Source organism: Geospiza fortis, unplaced genomic scaffold (genome assembly GCF_000277835.1).
Source record: "Geospiza fortis unplaced genomic scaffold, GeoFor_1.0 scaffold112, whole genome shotgun sequence".
NCBI classification, from domain to species: domain Eukaryota; kingdom Metazoa; phylum Chordata; class Aves; order Passeriformes; family Thraupidae; genus Geospiza; species Geospiza fortis.
This window is the reverse complement of record NW_005054298.1, coordinates 24,134,486-24,156,122: the sequence shown is the minus strand read 5'-3', so window position 1 is coordinate 24,156,122 and position 21,637 is coordinate 24,134,486. Positions and strand designations below refer to the sequence as shown.

The 21,637-nt window shown below is 38.9% G+C and overlaps 1 protein-coding gene across 1 annotated transcript; it reads right to left on the bottom strand.

Moving 5' to 3' along the window:
- Positions 1-1,945: 1,945 nt before the first annotated feature.
- CPO (carboxypeptidase O) lies at positions 1,946-15,721 on the bottom strand. Its single transcript, XM_005415922.2, has 11 exons — positions 15,630-15,721; positions 12,355-12,430; positions 11,817-11,941; positions 9,233-9,347; positions 8,076-8,177; positions 7,161-7,265; positions 6,547-6,657; positions 5,358-5,448; positions 4,574-4,776; positions 3,541-3,625; positions 1,946-2,323 (listed from the first exon to the last, which is right to left on the bottom strand). The coding sequence occupies exons 1-11, from the start codon at positions 15,707-15,709 to the stop codon at positions 2,052-2,054; spliced, it is 1,365 nt and encodes a 454-aa protein (XP_005415979.1). The 5' UTR covers positions 15,710-15,721; the 3' UTR covers positions 1,946-2,051.
- Between the last annotated feature and the right edge of the window lie 5,916 nt (positions 15,722-21,637).

Below are 21,637 nucleotides of genomic sequence, written 5' to 3'. Positions count from 1 at the left end.
CATGGGTTAGGTTTGGAAAGCGTTTGGTGGCAACCCAGGCTTGGGTTGGCTTGGCAAGGTCAGCACATGGGCATGGTTTCGCAGAGGGCACTGCCATCTGCTGCTGGTGGCACCAGGGAGCTTCACTGCTGCTCGCCAGCAAAGGGCTACAGAACACTTGTGGTCAAGCCTCGCTTGCTTAAAGATGGCTCACAGTCATGGGCCAGATGGACTTGTTTGGTTTCTTACAGTTCCAAAGACAGAATATACAAATATAAAGACTTTATATAAAGACAAGTCACATCCTAAACTAAACAGAAATTTAGGGAATGCAGCTTCTGTGGGCAGAGGTGCTAATTAGTGATACCTGCCCCAGTGCCCAGCAACAGAAGGGGCTTACTGTAAATGAGTGGTGGGTCTGCAAGGACAATGCTCTGGGGAACCTGCGGGAGTTAGGCAGATTTAGTTACACCAATTGGTAACAATCTGTGCACGATGAACACAGGAGTAAGGCTTGTCAACTGATAATACACACAAAATGACAATAGGATGTGCTTTGGAAATATAACTGCAAGGTTGTATTTTTTTTTCATGGTACCATGGTGAAGTGATGCACATCTTTCTCTTGGCAACGTTGGAAGATAATTGGACAGCATTCTGTTCCCCAAAGCTGGAAATATTTTGTTGAAAAAATTCTGGTTAGCACATTTTCAATTTTCAAGCACAATCTTGACATTTGCTAAGAAAATCATGTGTTTCTCTTTTTTTTTTCCCTATTCCCTGGATTCTTCATTTTCTATCATGACAAACCCCCCCCCCCATCTGTTATCTGTAGTAGCCAAGCCTGGTGAACATATTTCTGGAATGTGGGATTCCTGGGTTCAAAAGCAGAGTACAGGTTAAAATTTCAGTGAATGCCCTGCACCCTCTGGTGTTGGCTGTAACAACACAGAAGCTCTTACCTTGGCATTCCCTTGACTGGCTCAATTGGAGAATCCCTTCTCAGTGGGCTGAAATATTTCCTTTCCTCTGGCACTCCACTTCTGGAGCTTCCAGTTTTGCATGAGGATCCCAGGCAAATCCCTGAAGGTTGCAGGCTCTCCCAAATGGTGGAGAGCAGACAACAGAACCCCTTTCTGTACAGTCAGCCCCAAAGGATTAAGGTGGTTGGTAAGAAAGAAACCTCTTTGTAAATAGACTTTCTTTATGTACAATCTTTAATGAAATCCCTTAGGAGTCTAAATTAAAGATGATAATTGTCACCACCAGTCCATTTTGGAAGTTGAAAATGCAAAAAAAAAAATTGACTGGTCTGCTTGGTCTTCTCTGTAGGAATAGCACCCCATCCTTATCTTTCTTTTCCCTTTTGGTTTCAAATTTTTAGAGGATCTGGGCACCTTCTATCTTCAGTAATCTGACTGTGTCTAAGTGACAGAGCCACACCTCTTCTCTGTCCCTACATGCTTGCACCAATTCAACTCTTCAGATTGCTTCAGACTGTTGTAGATTACTTCCTGATCATGGCCTTTCACCAGCTTTTGAGGCCCTGTATTTTCTAGCGAATCCCAATGTGGCAGATTAGGGGAGGAAAGTGGAGGACAAGGAAGCCATCCAATTTTCTGTAGTGGGCTTTGAAGACTTTTAAGTCTCACAGGTATCCTGCTAAGGCCAGCAATACACAGAAGTCAGCGGGTTCAGGCAGTAAGGAATATTGTGACAAATCAGGACTGTGGCTGACAAAAGGGCTAAACAGGCCCAGGCGAGCCCCTAAAATCATGCTCCAAAGAACCAGGGAGTAATAGTGCTCTGTCCCCATGGGTAGTTGTCATGAGTTAATGTTTTAAGGTCGTTTAAAAACTAAGCGGAGCCAGCAAGTGAAGCTTGGGAGATTGCCACAGCTCTTTATCTTTTCCTTCTTCCCAAAAACATAGCTATCAAACCACAAGTCCTTTTATTTTATGGGATGAGCCTTTGTTGAAATACTTGACATTTAATTCCTTTGCTGATGTAACTTTATTTTTGAGGAGACATTATATTTTTCATGTGAGCCTCTTGCTGGGTTTAAGCCATTTTTAAGAAGCAGACCATGTAAGTACTACAATACTCAGACAAAGGCTCAGGCCCAAGCTGCTGGAGGTCAGCACCACATCTCCATTTGTGAAGTACTTTTTATCAACATAGTCTATGATCGTTGTCACAGCCAGCATAGTCTCCTCACACGTGGGCTGGATTTGGTCAGCAGGGAGAACAAATCCATGAGTGCCCGTGTCTCGCAGTTCAAATGTGTAGGAGAGCGGAATGCCAATCGTGTGCGCCCAGTCCCGAGAGGAGCCTGAGTTACTGTCTGTGAATTTAAAAATAGAGAGGAGATGTTTGTATTAAGCGTGGTTCTTTAAAAATACTTCTTGCTAGAATTAATACAATTTTATACCAGAATCCCTGAACTAAGCAGTAACCATATATCACTGTGACATGGAGAACAGTTTCTAGATGCTGTAATTCTTAGCTATACTAAACGTATATGGAGTTTCCTAAGTGACACTGTTCTTCATAAGATGGCGCTGTACAATAACAAGAGATGAGTTTCAGAGATTCTGTGTTTTTAGCATTTTACTATGACTAGTGTGGGGTACAAGGTGGATTGGACATTTATCTGTTTTTGTACTTAATTTCCTACGTGGATACTGACTAGAATTTATATATATATATATATATTTTTTTTTTAAAGCATAATTTTGGTCAAATCTGAAAAATTTCTGGCTTCTCCCTATATCGCTGTTCATCTTCCTTGCAGATTGTTTTTCTTACCTATTCAGTGTAAGTACAAACCCTGGCAAAATGCAGCCCTAGGCACAGGCAAGTTGCATTACACTTACACTGCATTGCTCATGCTGTCTGTGCCTCTGGGACTGGCACTTGGGGACTGGCAGAGACAGCTACTGGAATATGCAAACCACATGGGTTCTGGAGCCAACTGCTTACTGTTCTCACTGACTAGCATGACTTATTGCTTACTGGGAAAATATTGGGTTTACCAGGCAGTCTCTAGGGCCTTCAATCCTCTTTGTAAAGGCTGTCAACTCATATTAGCTATGATGTGTTTGTGATGTGGCCATCCAGTCTATTAGGAACAGGGCTGAAACCGATATATTTCACACAGAATTGTAAGCAGCTGCCATGTGATAATGTCTGATGAAGTAACTGTAGACCTGATTGGGATTTTAATTTTTGCTTGATTCCAGTGAAGACAAATAGGAGTTTTGCTGCTGACTTCAGCAGGGTCAGGATGATCTATCACCAATCTCCTTCTGTCCCCTGTGATGGATCTGTGAGGAATCCATGTAGGAACTAGCTTCTGATCAATGCTTCATCCGTTCCTGCAGTCAGCTTTATAACTTACAGAGTTATCTTGTATTCAAGTGACTGCTGCTGACATGTTGCACCAAACCAGCCCTTTAAATATTACTCAAAGTAGAAATTCAGCAAAACAGTACTTGCTGATGCGTGTGACACAATTCTTTGAAACACAGAGCAGTCAAAGGGAAACATAAAAAAACTTACATAAAATTAAAGCAGTTGATCCTACTCTGTAGCTGGTCCCATACTTTCCTTTCAATGCAGCAGCTGCTTCCTTTGCAACTTGCATCTGGAAATTCAAAATAGGAACAGCCATGACATCAGTGACAGTACCTTTGGCAATTATTTTGAGTGGACCAAAATTTTTGTCTCTTTCAGCTTTACATTTACATATGATCAGCTTTAAGTTTTGATATTACTTCAGGTCTTTAGAGGAACCCATTAGAAACATTTGAACAAATTGTTCTTGATTCTTTTAATGCAAATTGTGTTAAAATTTTAAAGATTACTCTGCTACTAGATAGAGATCCTATTTGCTTTACTGTAAAGCTACAGCCTGTATTTTGGAGAATTTAGAGTGTATGCTATATAACACACTGGTACTGACTTACAGCTGTGATTGACCTCTTACTTGTTTTATTACCATAGACTCTGTATCCCACTATCCTTAGAAACTGATCTATAGACAAAATAAATGACTTCTCCAATGACTCGTAAGAAGTTCAAACCCAAATCCCTCATGCTCTTGAACTAGTGCTTCATCTGCTGGAATCTTCATAAATACACACATAAGTGGACTTAAATCAGAGCACTCAGAAACTGAGGGAAGAAATAACCAAGAAATAGGTACTTACTTTGCTCCCATTTTTCTGAGTGTGTTTGGAATACTCTTTCTGGACACAGTCATGATAACCATATGTGTATAATGTGCTGGCATCCTAAAGTTCAAATTCATTCTTGTATGCAGTGAAAGTTGATGCTCTTCTCCACTTACCTTGCTCTGCATTAACCCTATCTGTAGTAGTTCAGTTTTCCTGATTTAAGATGAAGAATTAGGATTTCTGAGGCAAATAAACCTTCCTGATGCTAAACAGAGAAGCAGTAACTCTGTTCAAGCCAAGTCCCTGAACAAACCCAGCTCCTCTGAAGGAAAGGAAAGAGTGCAAGTAAAATTGCACCACGTGCTACTGCCTGTACTTGTTCTCTACAAAGGTAGAAGATAAATGTTTTTCCCTACCAGTTCTTCATTGTTACTTGGAGGTTTAGTTGTGGAGCCATATGGGGTGAGGATGAGCTGTCCATAGGAGTGAATTGTTAAATAGCACAAAATGTCACTCTTCTTGTTTTTGATAAACTGAGCCACAGCTCTTGTCTCAGGCTCTGATTCTGGTCCCAATCCACAGAAGACATCACTGCTGCAGTTAAAGGATACACCAACACCTGGGGAGGAATACAAACACTGAATCAATGGAGAAATATAGAACACCAGTTCAGAGGGAACTGGGAAATTTACCTTAGAGTGTTAAGGCATGTGTTTATGTGGGCTGGGGACTAGACAGCTCAGTGGGACTTTAGCATTACACTCAGTAGGTAGCAACTAAAATTTGATGCAAGACTAAAATATTTATTGTACATTTACAGGATGGCTGCAAAGAAAACACTCTGATACCACCACAGTGTACCACACGCCAGGGAAGCTTTGGAGGCTCCTTGAAATTCATGGCAAATGTAAATACTGGCTGTTAAGTGACTAGCTCTTAACATTCCTGCCTAGAGCCGATGCTTGCTCCTGCAGTGAGTTAGAGGTATAGTTACATAAGAGAAATTTTCTGCTCACAAAAATAAGGGCTGGTGGAAAGTCAATGAGTTAGTATTTTGACAAACCAGGATTTCATTTTTGCATATGCCTTGAAGACAACAAGGTGAATATCCCTTTCTTATAGGATTACATTTTACTTCAGAAACTAGTTATTACTCTTGCTTTACTTTTGTGTTCATGATCTGAAATACTTCAAACTTACTGCCCCAGGATGAATTGAAGTTTCGGTTCAGATCTGTGCCATAGCAGGTGCCATTCTCATATGGAGAACGGCTTTTCCTCCACAAACGATCCTGAAGAAAAGTAACTTCTGTTACACAGTTAAAAACTCGATGATCCATATGGCCCAGCGATTATATAGTGTAAATATCCCCCCTTTTTTTTTGACCTCCACATTCTAACTAACTCTGGTATTGTAAGAGTACAACTCCATGTGCAAGGGTGGTAAAGCTCAGTGACAGAACAATTCATCGACTACAGCCAGGCTGTCATCAGCTGCAAACCTGTGTGCACCCTGAAATAAACCTCTGACTTTTTTTTTAAAGTATGCTTTTTCTGTAGTACTCAACTGCTTCTGTGCAGTGTGGCACTGCTAAGCAAGGCATTGTGAGGGATAAGAGAGTATATTTCAGATTCAGGAAGATAAATTCTTTTTTTATCAGCTAATCTTGCTTCTGCTCCCTGGTTCCTTGCTACACTCCCAGCTATACAGGTTCTGTGCAGGCCTCACTGCACTACCTGCATGAGCTTCCTAGCTGAATTACCTGTGCATCCAAGTGCAGTGATTGGTATGTCCCAACCTGCCAGGGAGCAAGGTGGGAGACAGCCTGATCCACATGATGGTAGCCATGGGCCATCCACCTGCGTTTAAAGATGCTTCAACTGGGCACAGGGGCCTAAAAGCACGGTGGGAGTGACTGAAGGCCAACATTTTGCATTATTCTCCATATCAGAATATTTTTTGGGAGGTCACACCTCTTTCATAACCGCATAGCCTGATATTTGACCAACTCTCCTCCTGTGCCGTGCAAAGGTTCTAGGACCCATCTGCTACTTGACATCTTTTGTGAAGAATGATTAACTCTTCCAGACATACTTAAGTCTATCAACCAAGCCTTGAACTGTTATCAAAGAAGTAATCCCATCCCCAGAAACCCAAAAACAATTGATCTTGTGGTTTGGTCTTCCCAAGTCTTGTGGCGTTTGCTAGCAATATTTAGCTCATTTCAAGTGATCACTGATTTGCCAGAAGAAACAAAATCTCTCTGCCATGAGAGGATTTATGTGAGTATCACTGTTTTCTGTTTAATTGCTATGACCCTATCTAAAAGTAACAAAACATACTGGGCACATCTTACTTTCAGTCTAGTTCCTGGATTTTCACTACTTACTTTTTCCCAGGAATAGATGTAGCCATCAATATTGAGGACTGGCAAGACATAGAAGTCCAAATTCTCCAGAAATCTGCTTATCTTTGGGTCAGTTTTGTAATTTTGAAGAATCTGAAAAGAAAACATACAGAGCACTGAGCAGAGAATTTGGTGGTAATCACTGTAGAGAGAGAGTTTAGAACTATCATCAGGTGATTACTCACTCCTGGATATCATCATGGTACCTAACATCTACTTGATTCCCGGGTACTTTTTCTATACACATGGAACATTGCTATATCATAGATTAGGATTTCTTTATTTCAGGAGGACTGTGACTTTTTGATAGAGAAGGGCTTGAAACAACAGCCATTGTGAGAAAAGGAGAGGTTGATACCAAGTTTTGGGAAGCTTTGGAAACATTCAGGTGGAGGAATTGGCACACTAAATATTGTCCCATATCTCAAACTGCAATTTGGATTTTGGTCTCCACAGATATCTGTACCATACACTAATTTTGCAAATCATATTTTAAGAGAAAAGCATAATAACTTGGTACCACAATAGAAAAGATAACTGAAGCATCCAAAGTGATATGGTTTGGTTATTATCTAAATGGAAGAGTAAGGACTCACTTCTTTCACAAACCACTGACAGAAGGCTGGAGAGATCCATTCTCTGGCGTGAATCCCACAGTCCATCCAAATTATCTTTTTGGTTTTATTTGATGGTTGGCTGATCTAAGAGAATGTAAATGTGACCCTTTAAAAACTGTTACATTACAATAAAATAGCTTAATGTAATACAAGAAAGTAAAAGATGTGCCATGATATGCCGTTGAGCCATCTGAGATTATTATTATTATTATGGACATTTTTATGACAAGCTCTTTTTCCTTATAACTCCATCTTTATAATATTACAAGGCATGAGTTTTAAAGTGTCTATTGAGCAGAAATGTCAATAGAGCAGTTAATAGAAGAGTTCCTTTTTTTCCTTTTGTATTCATCATTCACAGGAGTGGTTGCTCTTAGTTGAAGATTTTTAAATTTTTTGTTTTTAGAAGGGGAGTAACAAAAAGGCAGGGTGTCTAATACTACTCAATGATAGGAACAGATTAGGCAATAACTAACCCTAACTAACCCAGATATTAAGACTGTGGTTTTTGCTAGTGTGTCCAATAAAAAAGTCATGGAATACTGCTAGCAGAAAGGCTATCTGCTGTAAAAAGTAATAAAAATAACAAACTAAAAGTCTTTATCCTCACACACAGCTGTTGCCAAGCTAGTTTTAGCTTGATTTGTATTTTAAACAAGGCTTCAGTTAAATTTGTTGTTTTCAGTACATAATAGCAATAGCAAGCTCATAATGATAGTGTCTGTGAAAGCTGGCAAAACTTACCATAACATAGAGGAGTAAAACCATCTCCTGTTATTTCAGTGGATTGGGATGAACGCTATCTTAGGAAACATCTGAATCCTATCTTCTCCTAAGTACTTTTCTTTTTTTGTTAAGGTATGTTTTATTATTAAGGGAAATTTCCTCCCTTACCTGTAGGTAATACATTGTTCGATTCTCAAATGTCTTCCCCAGGATGTGCTGAGTCACCAGCTCACTGTTGTTCTTCTGGATCTGAGTCATCCATTGATAAATCTGAAATAGTTGCGAGGAATTCTTGTCCAAAGTGGGAGTTCCCTTCTCTTTCCCACTTCAATTTCCAGATTAAAGCATTTTCTTTTGTTTAGACAAGCAACATTTTCCTCAGAGTTTATTTCAGTCTGTGATGTCACTTACAGGCATGGTAGGTGTTTCACATGCCTCTGTGCAAAGGCATGGCTGTATCTCACTGGGTGTCAAAAGGGAACATTGCTGCAATGCGACACAGATTCTCCATTCTGGATGTCATTCAACATGCCCATCCTATTGGGCATCCTCCTGGTGAGCTCACCAGACATGAAGCCATACCATCAACTCTTCAAAACAGTATTATTGTCTCTTCCCTATCAGCACTGATTTTCCACATCTGAGACAGCAGCAGTCATCCACAATGGGTAGCTCAAGCAAAACCTACATGAAGGTTGACTTTGTTCTCTCATTTTTATTATGCAACTAGGAGAAAGAATTGCCACCACACACTGCTTTTGTCCAGGTTTGCCAACTGGTGTGTGAAATGTGGCACCAAGGAGTCATCACTGCCTACCCCTAAGTTGTTGTTTTCTCCTAAAGTGTCAAAACCCTGCCCTTAAACAACTTCTTTCTGCAGATCTCCCACTGTTCACCTCTTCTTCCCCACTGGGATTCCAGACACCACAATAGTCATTGCACTTTACAATTGCCTCAGCACCAAACAATCTGGGGCTTAAATGAATAAATACTAAATAATAAAGAATGACAGGGTAGAAAGGTAGCAAACCAGCCAAATGAAACACAGAATATTATCTGCAAAGCAGTGCAGCTGCTTTGCACAGAACATTTATATTTTGTTCAGTTAAGAATTGCAGATTTAATAAAAATCAATGGCAAATCCATATTCAATTTAACCAGGCTAGGATTCTAGTCAAAGAGTAAGGACTGATTCTTTAAAGAAGAAAGTCAGAAAGAGGTCCACTGACTTTAGCTGAGCTTTCTGCAAACACAGAATTACCTTCTGTGGCGTTTACAGAGCAGAAAACAACAAAGTACACAAGCAGACTTAGCTTTTTCTTTACCTCTTCCATTGGATGGTATTCAGTGTAGATATAACCTCCTGAGACCTGTCTGTGGCTGCTCTTCTCCCTTGGCATACTCTGATCCACAAGTTTCTGCACATCAGGTATTAGGACTCTGAAGGATGGAGAAAGGGAAGATAGAAGAGAAAATACTTCTGAACAGTTGCTGCAGAACTGTCATGGTGGGTTCATTGCTTACATCAGCAAATGAAAGGATTTAACCTCTTCTGTTGTGATTTGCCTGGCAAGATCATCACCATCAGCATTATAGGTACTTTCATGTAAAGCAAAGTTCAAAATACTGAGATTTTCACAGGGTTTTAACAATAATTATTTTTACCAGATTTTTAAAGTTTCAATTTTCTACCAAGAAAAAAGTTCAAGATTTTATTTTCTTCACCACTTCTATTTTTGAACAAAATTCCAAAAATACCACCTTTGGGAAAAGGAAGTGAAAGAGAAAAATTTAATATTAGATTTTATTGTGTTTTACTGAGACATTTTGAATTTGCAAAGATTTCACAGAAATATTCATTGCAATTTGCAAAAATCAGAACAAACTCCTTATTTCCTTCAAATAGCTTTTTTTGCTTTTTAGCTACAAAAATAGCTCAGAAACTAGTATAAATACAGGCATGATTCCTTGATTCAGGGAGTCAATAAAACCTTTTCCTTGGCTTCAGTGGACTTTGGATGAGAGGCTGTTCTTTCTCACTGCAATCTGCCCCTTGTAACTGCTGCAAATCTGTGCTCATTGTAAATGCTTGTGATAAGACAATTGCAAAGGTAGCTCCAACACTGTTCATCTCACATGCTGGAAGTGCTAACAGGATTTTCTGCTGACAGTGGCACTTATAAGCATTTCTGGGAACTGCATGTAAGAAACTTTTTAAGCTTTCAGTCTGAGCTTTGATGTTTATTCACATCTAAACTTCAAACTAAAATTCAGGCAGTGAAAATTTCCATGAAGTGAAACCACACGCACAAAATACCTTATCAGTGCTCTGGAGAATTCAAACAACAGAGTCTGACACAGTTGGAATATTGATGTCCTTATTATAGTTTGTCATTTATGTCTCTATCATTATATACCTGACTGCCATCTTACCTTCCCTGCATGACAGCTGCCTTCTGAAGGGTGGTTCCTGTTTTGAATTTGTTATAGGAACTTTGACTCTGTTATTGTTGTACTCATCTCAGCCTCTTTGCAATACACACCCAAAATTTTCATCATGAGTAATAATTACTACTCTGTTTTTAGAACCCTATGTAAAGTAGAAACAGTTCTGGCCAAGGGAAAACAAAGTTGAGAGGGTAATTTCAGTTTAGTATTTAAATTTCCACTAGAATCAGTTGAAACCATTAAAAAATGAAGAGTCTTGACATAAGTGGTTAAATATCTTCTGGAATGTTGTCTAAGTACTGAATATCTAAACCTCATGCTAGATAATTTGTACTGGCTACAACCTTGTATCTCTTCATCTCTGGTTGTCAGGGCATCACACTTACTGAAGGAACTTGTCAGGCAAGATGCAGGATGTCAAGATCAGCTTTAATTCAAAACAGCTTTGAAGCGACACCAATCCTTCTTAAACTCATCTTTGGTTGGTAAATGTCAGTGTATGTCCATAGGCCATTTGTCATCAGCCCTGAATGACTAGAGGGTTATTTATATTAAATATAGCTAAATTAAATTAGCTACTGGTTACCTGAAAAAGTCAGTTCCAAAAGGGAACAGGACTGTGTGAGGAATAGCTCTTATTTAATCCCATTTTCCTTTATAAACACTGTTTGTATCTGGATTAGATCTTCTGGTTGTAAGTATGGGAAGACGTAGCCGTGATAAAACTTTGTGGGACATTTGCAGGTTGCGGCTCCCAGTTGTGTGCATAGTGCCCACCTGCCACTGGGATCTTTGTCCCAAGCTGGGATGTGTCTCTTTGAGTGGATGGTGCCAGGAAATTCTCACCAGCCTGGTGAAGATGATAGGGGTAGAAAAATGAAGCTTTTGAAGAAAGTGGCTGTATATTCACTTTGAAAGATCTCTTTTCCAAACCAGAGGAGTAACAAGAGACAGAAAAGGGAAAAGGGGAGCTAGACACTGTTTCCCTGCAGTGACACCAATTAAAACTTTGGGCTCTCCAGATGTGGAAAGGCCCTCCATTCAGATATCCATGCTTTCCAAGAGCAAAGCATGCTCTTAAAAGCAGTGGTTACACCAAGTTTGGCCTCTTGAGTTCAGACTGAAAAATTGAGTCATATATCTGAGTGCCATCCTCTCAGTGACCACTGAGAAGGCCACAGCAGGAGACAAGAGAGATTGGGCTCAGGTTCCAGCTCCAGATTCACAGTCCAGGCTAGGTGGAAGGTAAATACATAGGACAGAGGGGAATGGGCTTTTAAGGATTCATACAGCATCTCTGTGTTTGGCTGGTCAAGGTAAGTTGGAGGCATTTGGAACAAAGGTTGGGTCCTATTGCCAGCACTATCTGACTGTTTATCAGATGGGGCTTGGTCCTGTTCTGATAGAAGGAAGATTATTATAGCCAGCCTTCCCCATCAAGGTATTAGATAGAGATTGTACCTGTAAGAGATCATGTGCTGAGCTAAGCTGTCTTTCACCTCCTGCACCAGAGGGGCTGGGACCCTTATGTGCAGGTCTTCCCCAGCCCTGATGTCTTCAGGCAGCAGGGGTTTCCACAAGTCCAGCTGTGCGGAGAAGAAAGAAATGCACAAATGAAGCTCTGTTTTCAGAATGAGAACTATATTAGAGTAGGTGCATATCAACAAATGAAAGAAGATTTCCTTCAAATTGTTCTGGTCGCTCTCCAGTCATCTGCTCATAGACCACACAGCACAGGCTTAGTGTTTTTATTGACTCAGGCACCACTGATAAGGAGCATCATTTTCACACAGCCATTCAAAGAATCTAACATTTTCGTATAAATTCCTTCAGGTAGTAGAAGGGGAATTCCATGCTACATTAAGACCAAAAAAAAAGATAAATAAAGCTTTTTCTAGTTTACTTTAAACTTCACTCCTATCAAAAGCTACATGCATATCTGTTTTACAGCCCAAGACTCCATTTTGCTTGTTGGGCACATGTAGTTATTTTTACTTACCATGAAAGTACTGCAAAGAAGTTGAAGATGCTGGACTTGCTGAATTGTTTCTGGTACAATATGCAAAACCTGATCCCTGGAAATTCAGTACAGAAACAAGATAAATTTTAAGGTCTGTTAAGTATCCATTATTTCAGAAGTCAAAATAACATAATTTGTTATGTAGAAGGAAGATAGAGCATGTAACAGTGATGTTAAACATTTAACAAAACTCTAAATTATGAATTTGTGGAATGTTTTGGCTGCAAACAGGACTAAGTGATGTGACTTTTCTGTTGCTAGAGCATTAGCCACTCTGCTTCCTTGCCAGTGGCACTGCTTTATTCACCATACCAGCTTTGCAGAAGCCAACTGCTTGCATGAGCCCTCATGTGTGTTTCTGCCTTTGCAGGACCAGGGCCAGAATGAGGACATTGGTAATACATGATAAACTGTTTATTTGATAAGATGTCACTTTTTTCCCCTCACATTTGGGATTTATTCAATTATTCCAGGTTAACTTTGTGCTTGGCCAGTCTATTTCAGCACACGGAAACTTTTGATAGTCACGATAAATGAACATTGATAAGAACTTAACTGCTTTTCATGAGAATAGCCAATTTATTCCAGAATAGCAAATATTGTTGTCTCCAGAACTGCATATTCTTAGTCAATTCACAAGAAGTAAAAAATTTCTCCTACAGAATCTATCGTTTTATGTTTCTAGAAAAGACTCACAGAATCCAGTGTCTATGTTTTTATGAGATCCCATGAAACTTGCATCTACTACAGGCTTAATCTGATGAAAATACTGAAAGTTTACAAAGAACAAATTAAAATGGATGGAAAAATGCAGAAAAAACAAATCAGTATGTTCTGCTAAAAATGCCCTTGGAAGGTTTTTTTGTAATGTTTTTTCAGTGTTCCTTCAGATCAGCTTTCCAGGATTGACACTAAGTGTAATGTTTCTAGTGAAAGCATTTCAGAGTGAGGAGTGGATATTGATGACTACATTGCATTACTCAAAGGTGGAAGACCAGGTATCCACTACTGATGAGAACAGAATAGAATGGGGAATACTAGAAACTTTCCTATTTGCTAGCAACCAGAAACTGCTTCACAGTCTCTTGTAGTGACTTCAATGGAGTCTTTACCAGACAAGTATAAAAAATGAACATTTTACATTTTAAAGCTTTTGTAGCAGAAATTCTTGTTGCAAAAGCAAGCCATGGTCGTTATAGTCATCAACATAATATGCTCTCATCATCTGAACTGCAACTGCCATCTTTTGTGCTTCCATGCAGGAATGTACAATTATCAGCTTAATATATATACAAATAGAATTCACTATTCATTCACTTTATCCCCAGAGAAATAGAGGGATTTGTGGGTTTTTTACATCTCTCTTGAACATATCACCTTCTCTGAGTAAGAACTTGATAGTTAAAACAGGCAGTTTACTACTGCTTTATGAGATGCCAATAGCCCCATATCTGTGGGGGAAAATGATTACACTTGTATTGCTCACAGGAATGGTACAACAGTCATGTTGTACAGATTGGTACAACAGTCATGATGTCTTTAATAAACCTTGTAATGCAGGATAAACATCTTTGCTAGCAGAATAAACATCTCAGCTGCAGTTCAGAGTTTATTCTCTCTAAATGCCTAGGCTTGCTATGTTCTTTGTCTATCAGGAAGGGAAACAATATCCTGTAATATCTTTCTATCCTCATTGACATTATGTCTTAATTACACCAAATCAGAGAAATTCCAGACAGTCAGATTGCTGCCAGATGGCCAGCTCTTATTTACTGATAAACCTTTCACAATAGCCAGTGTGGAGACAAACCATTTTTAATAGTAAATTAAGATTAGAAAGCACACATTTGTTTATGATTATGGACTGAGTTTCTCAGTGGATAAGAGCAAAGTCAGCCCATGTGACCCCATGAGAACTACAGTTTTTAAAATTCTACAGTTAAGCTTGCTTAACAAATTAAAGGACTGTTCTCAGCACAAGCTGTATGTCCTTGGATGCTCATAGATTGGATATTTCATTTCATTGTTAAACAGAGCAGAGGGCAATGAAAATGGGATTTACTAATAATTTGGTCTTTGTGCAGGTGCTGCCCACGGAAAGTCACACTGACCATTCTGTACCTGTTTTTAAATTCCATGCAAGTATTAGACAGGTTCATTTCTGGACAATAATTAGAAACAAAAATGAAAAATACATTACCAGGGATCTGCTGAATTCTCTTCACTGAAATCAGGCTCTAACTGCATCTCGAAAATCTAAAGACTAAATATTATCCAAGGAAATAATACATTTGAAGTAGTGACTCTGTATGCTCTGCTAGGAGATTTTCTAGGATAGCTGCTGAATGGGTACATTATGAGGGAACTTACTTGCTGTAGGTATTGCTTGATTTTCTGTCCTTTTCATGACTACATTCTAGGAATATAATTAATCTAGAGGCATTGAGCACCAGACTATTTTCTCTGTTTCCTTTAGAAAATTTCATGTATGAACTTATATGGGAATAGGTGGCCTCCACACTATGGTCATGCCCTCCCTGCAAATCCCAGCTGCCACAATGGCAGCTGCCTAACTCCTTGAAAGCTGAGGGTGAATTAAATCAAAACATTTAGATAGGCAAACAGAATAATTTTACATCACTCATTTTCTGAAGTGCAACTGAGAATAGAAAATAAAGCATAACTAGAGATTTCATACTTTTCAAAACATTAATCAGTAATAAAAAATGTGATCATTTCGTTCTCTCAACACCTTGGAGTGAAGGTTGTCTGGAATAACTCCCTTAGCTTTTTTTTTTTTTCTTTTTTGGTAATTGCTACAGATTTCCAACAGGTCATCATTATCTTTTTCATATAACCGAATCTGTCTTTTATTAATAGATATAATTTTGCTCAGTCATACCCCTTGCTTTATACTCAGAAAAGGCATTTTACTCCTGCAGCATCTGGTTTCAAAGTTCTTTATGAAAGAGGCTAAGCCAAATGCATTTCAACTAATGGAAACAGGGCATCCTGAGATGCATTTGAGGGCCATTCTATAGCTCCTACAGCTGTAGCTATGTCTCTTTTGGCTTGGATTAGATTCACTCATTCTTCATTTCCCATCTTCATGTTTTCTTTCCCAATCTTACAGAGCTTACAGCTTAGTAACCCTGTGTCCAGTTTTCCAGCTCATAATTGTTATTAATATTCTTACACAGTTTCTGGGACTTCCACTGCATGCACAATTCTTCATGAAACCTGTTCACACTCACCTGTCATGTTGCAATTTCAGGCTGAATTTTCCAGGAATTAGTGTCCCCAGAGAAAAGATGATCCCAAGAGAAAGCCACATCTTTGTGCAAAGAACCCAGCACTGACAGTGCAGCCTAAAAAGGAGGAAGATAGATCTGGACTGAACACATGATTTATATAATTATAATATACAACTAGACTTATCCTGTAAGACAACCCGCGCTTTATGAATCATTACTTGTAAATTGTTCTAGATGAATCATTAACTTCATTTGTAAAGAGTTCTACTATTTCTTAATTCTTAAAAATCTCTTCCACACCCCAAAACACAAACACAATTAGCAACATTCTTACTGAAACACTTTTTCTAAGAACTAAGAACGTTTTCTTCATGTCACCGTTCTATCTTTGAAAGTGTTTTGTGACAGAATTGGTAGAATTTAGAGAAAGTGTTACCTGCAAGATCTACAGCAAATCATGATGGTTAGCTTATAACAATCATAGAGATAGGGAAGAACAGGTAGTAAAACAAGCTCTATCCTTACTCTCTTTCTTTTTGTGTTTGTGCCTTTATGGAACACTTCTGTGACCTCTTAAGTGCAGTTCTATCACTTGCCTAACTTAAAAGAAGACATGAAAGAGCAACCAATGCTCCATAAAAGGAAATATTGGGACATTAGAGCCTCATCTAAACCACTCTCAGTTGGCCCAGATCAATCTCTAGCCACAGACTTACAACTCTACGCTGTCATAAAAAGTGTTTTTGTTGTATACTTTTAAAAAGTGGGCTGGTTACTATCTGGAATATTTAATTTCTTGTTTAGTTCACATGGCCAGTGTTAACATTTGTAGAATGTAGTTATACATATAGCACAGTTCTTCAGAAAGAAATTGTCTCCCTCATTCTCTCTCTTGGATTAAAACTATCTTGTGGTGATTTGATGAAGAAAACTGCATGGATTTGGGATGCAGAGACTCCAGTAAGTCAGTTTGTGTACATATATAAGGGACAGGATACCGTGCTGTAGCTGTGGGATATTTATAGATTCTTCTCATCAAACTACGCAGTTCTCTTACATTTTTACAAAGGCTGTTATCAAGGAAACAAGCAGCAGAACTGTCCCAGTATAAAAGAGGAACAGCTTAGCTCGAAAGTGTTTTTTCACAAACCAGGCTGCAGGCAAGAGAAGAATATGCTCTTCTTCATAAATCACACCAGACCCTTTCTGTTTTATTGCAACCTTCTCAACAGCCTGGGCCTGAAAATGCTGAGTATTCTCTCCATGTAGATATCCAGCCCACAAGGACTTCCAGAAGAGCTGCAAGAAGTCAAGTTTACCGGATTAAATGCAGCTTCATTTGTGAGGAGTCAGCAAAACAAACTCATGTTGGAATTTCATATTAACACTCAGGACAGATAACCTTTGCTTTTGTTTCCTTTGTCTCCACCACTGCTATGAGACAGACTAATGATTTTAAGACTTCTGCAGTGTTGTCTGTGCCCTTTTAATAGACTTGGCTTTGAACTGGGGTTCAGTCCCTTGACAGGGACTCAGAATCTAGGGGGGAAAAAATGGAGGCATAAAGAGAAATGGAGAAAATTATGATAAATGCTAAAATTCAACTCCAGCCCAAAGTTTCCACCTTCATATTGAGAGCAGAAGATATTTGTTCTGTGGTGAAAACATCACTCCTATAATGCCAAATGGTTATGAAGATAGATAGGCAGAGAGATAGAGATAGAGAGATAGATAGATATTCATTTTGCTTAATGAATATAGAATTCAGAAGAAATGACAGTTGTTTGCTAGGTCTTTGATTTGGATTCTTTTGAAGTCTAGTTGATTTTAATGGGCTTTAGATGAAAGTCCTGCGCAAATAATTATGGACATTTCTCTGATTTAAGAAATGGACTTATTTTGGGGATTTCAGCAGAAGATTTGTTTGTAAAAGACAACACTTCATTTTCTACTTGCATTCAGCTAGCAAGCAGCACTTCTGAATTCAGAATAAAAGCCATTAGAGACATTATTGTGCCACCAATGCAAAAAAATATCTTGGGATGAACAGTAAACTTCAACAAGCCTATTGCCCTCTTGGGCATAAATAATGTGTCTCCGGTAATAAAGTCTGTTCTTTGGTCAGGTTCTTACTGGCAGCTGCTTATCTTTCTAGCAAATGTGGGACGCAGCTTAATCCATTTATTCCCTCCTTGAAAATAGTGGGCAAAAAGGCATGGGACTTTCTGGGGAGAGGAAGGGTCATAAATATGTGGCACAAACGTGCCACAAGAAACCATGTGGTGTCCTTTTTTCCAAACAAGTTTACTTTGCACGTCTTCCTTACATTCTTCTCAGAGCTTCAGAGCATATTCTTTCAGCATCAGTTTAGCCTCTCAACTGCCCTGTTAGACAAGCAAATGCTATTTCCACTACTTAAATGATTAAGAAAATAGGGGGAAAAAAGTGACTCCCCAAGGTGACATAGGAACATTGCTGCAGAGCCAGGAATAGAATTCAGATCTCCTGACTCCCTGTCTGGTGCTTCCTTAAAAATATATGACCATCTGCTCTACTGCTGGGAGTATAGATACTATATGCTGACTCCAACAAGCTGGCTGCTAAGCCTGTTAGTTTATCCTCTTTTTATCCCATACTGATATCATCTCCAGCTAAGCTTTTGGCCTGGAGTCAAAGTGATTTCCAGTGTTTGAATGATTCGACCTGCTTGTTATTGTTTTAACCTTGCACCACACATATGCTCAGCTATTTGTGACTTATCTGCATACAGTTTGTGTGGCAACAGCCGCAAGCTAGAACTGTTTTGTTTAAAGATTGTATACTGAAGCACACACATGTTTTAAACAACTATCATATAGCGGGGAGTTTGATCCTGGTAGCTTCCTGCACCCAGATTTCCTACTGAGCTGCATGTTACCTTCAAGGACAAAGAGCTTGTTAAAAAGACAACAAAATGTACACATGTATGTCTCTGCAAACATCAGTTCTTCATGTTAAGCTTTCCCACTTCACAGCTAAATCCCACACTGAAACCAAAAACCTAACTGAACTAGATGGAATTCAACACGATCAACATTTTTTTAAATCATCATTGGGATTCAGAGAAAATTGTGCTCCATTACATTTTCTTCTGTCTCTCATTGCTGCAGAAAACTCACTGTATGTGTCCAAAACAGAATCATCACTCAGTGGGGTCAAAACAGTAGCAGACTAATGTGCTTTAAATCCTAGACTTGTGCTCCACTGAAGAGGGGGGTAGATAATTCAGCTGTTTTACTAAAATATGCTCTGCTTATCACTGTAATTTTACTTGGAGGAAGAACACAATGAATTGACAGTTCTGTTTCCCATTGTCTTGTCAGAGGAGATAAGATGCTCTATAGGCATTGTCTTTTTCTGTAGCATCTATATATTCAGCAATATGTTGTGTGGTCTGCAGTGTGAATCATTGCTCCCCTCAGTATTCCAAGCCTTCACCTTCCACAGCTCTGTTATAGAAAGGTTGTATTGAAAGTCTCTGGACTCCATTGTGGTTTGACAGTGCTAAGTGTTCTCAAACCTCATTAGTTCCAGTAACAATCTTAGGATAAATGGGGATATACTGTAAATGATGCTGAGTTTATAACAATTTTGTTCTAGTCATCTTGCTGATATTTCCTTGTTCTCTCTCTGTCTCTGCTATTACAGTGAAAACACCCCATTAACCTTACATTTGGGACTTTAAAATAATCACAAACCAGGAAGAATTCCAGCCAACATACACTAGATTAGAATGACATTACTAGTAAACCTTAAAATTAGTTCCATTAAGCCAACTTAAATGTCCTGCAGATCATCAAGTGACACAGGATGCATAAGCTTTATCTTAGTGGAACTAATTTGACTATTGGCACATGATCTAGCAATTTCAAGAAATACACATTTACAGACACTTTCAAGGATGCCTCAATAGGTTGTACAGCATTTGTGTACATGCATACTCATATTTGAGCACAACCACAAAAACCAGTGTGTTGTGTCAGTGTGTCATTACACCTGCCTTTTCTCCACAAGTCCTGTGATGTAGCTTTTAGATAGCTCTCCTATCAGAGAGGAGCTTCAAGCACCCATTCAGCAAGCAGCTCCTTACTGAAATGGGTGACACCAAGCTGACAAAACTTGTACTGGTCGAATTAGCCTGGCAGACCAACTTCCTCATTTTCTTTAACCAGGAAAGAAAAATGTTAGTACTGAATTGTCTTTCCTTAACAATAGGTGGTCTGAATGGTTATTTTTTACTTCATCCTTTAGACAGCAAAATATCACTCCTTAAGGATCCTGAGCTCTAACATACAGTCTGAATTCAAGATGATACTTACCATGTGTTAGTCAAAAGTAAAAACTCTTTTGGTTCTGATCTAGGGGTTAAGGGTGATCATGTTTACAAGGAGTTGTGCACAAAACCCTATAATCCTTATGTAAACATAATTCCTATGGGAAATTATTCTGCATAAGGACCATGCAATTAAACTTTAAGAAGTATTAGCAGTGTTTTTCAGGTGCAATGGTAAATCTCTAAACCCCAAGTCCACACATACAAGGCTGGCTGCAGAATATTGTTCTTGCAGTTTCATCAAAGATTAAGTTTGCTCAAAGATTTTAGTGTGCTTGCATCAACAGTCAGGAAAAGCAGTTTGGTGTTTTTTCTTCTTCTTCAGTCCTAAAAACTTTGCTTTATAAGAATACCTTCTGATGACATGATTAGAACTCATGATTTCAAAGGTATTTGAATATATATAGCTCTAGGAGGAAAGAATTTGCCAAAGTGTTTGATCCTGTGTTGTTGCTCTGAATGGGCAAGAATTAGGCAAAAATCCTCTATTTTGTGAAGATACAAAACTCCTTGTAAAGCTTTAGCTGTCAAAGTTATGCACTGTTTGTTTTAATTAGGCCTTTTTACCGAAGATATCATGTAACATTAAAAACCTGGCTTGTATTTTTAAATAAAATAATTATCTTTGTAGGTAAATAAATTAGTATTATATTATTCCTACTAGCAGAACTGTAAAGGACAGCACATAAGTCTCCATTATTGCTTAATGGTTAAACAACAAGCTTACTGCACTCTATCCTAGAATAGCCAGGATTATTTTTAATGAGTTCTGTTACAAGCACTAAAATACTTTATGATTAGATGTGAATATGCTTGCATATGATTTCTTAAACACAAACAATACACACTGTATAGTAAGTAATTAGCTTTTGCAGCTACAAAACATGTTCATATTAACCTTTGTCCTTCATTCTATCAACAATGACGGACACACTGAGCCTTCTATGCAATGCCAGCATCACGGAGTGTAAATGCATTTTTTGCGTGCATGTAGTTATGTATGCGTGGCTATGCAAGGAGAGTAATGCTCCAGACCCTTCAACCACTGTGAGAAACTGTTAAAATGCTTATGATACCCTTGAAGAATCTCAGAGATCATTAATGAGGTCAATAGTACCTGACAGAAGACCTCAAAGTGAATCTTGCCTGAGTCAAACAAGTCCATTCTGCATAACTTACAGTAGAATTTCCAGTGTAGTTTTGCAAATGAGCCTTAAAGAATTTGTAAGCCACATTTGAGATGTCTATGTATGGTGTGACATGCAGTAGAAACAGCTTGTATTTTGGTGAGTGATATTGTTAAATATAGTTGCTGCTAATACTATTGGAGTAAGGGACTGGGTAGTGTAGCTTTAAAGTGCTTGTGTGATGTGACTGGGTAGGTTTGTAGTAAGGCTGTTGACGCGGCTTGCATTATCACAAGCTTTGGGGTTCTTCAGCAAAGGCAGCCAAGACTTTCTCCACTGTCATGACTGAACTGTTCCTACTCTTTGTGCAAGGAGTAGATCCGAAATATCAGCCAGCTGTGCCTGGGAGAGCTTATAAATCCAAGCAACTCAACATGGGCGCATCCCCAATATACAGACATAGAACACGGACACGTGGAACTGTGTCTCTGCTGCCAAACAAGGCATTC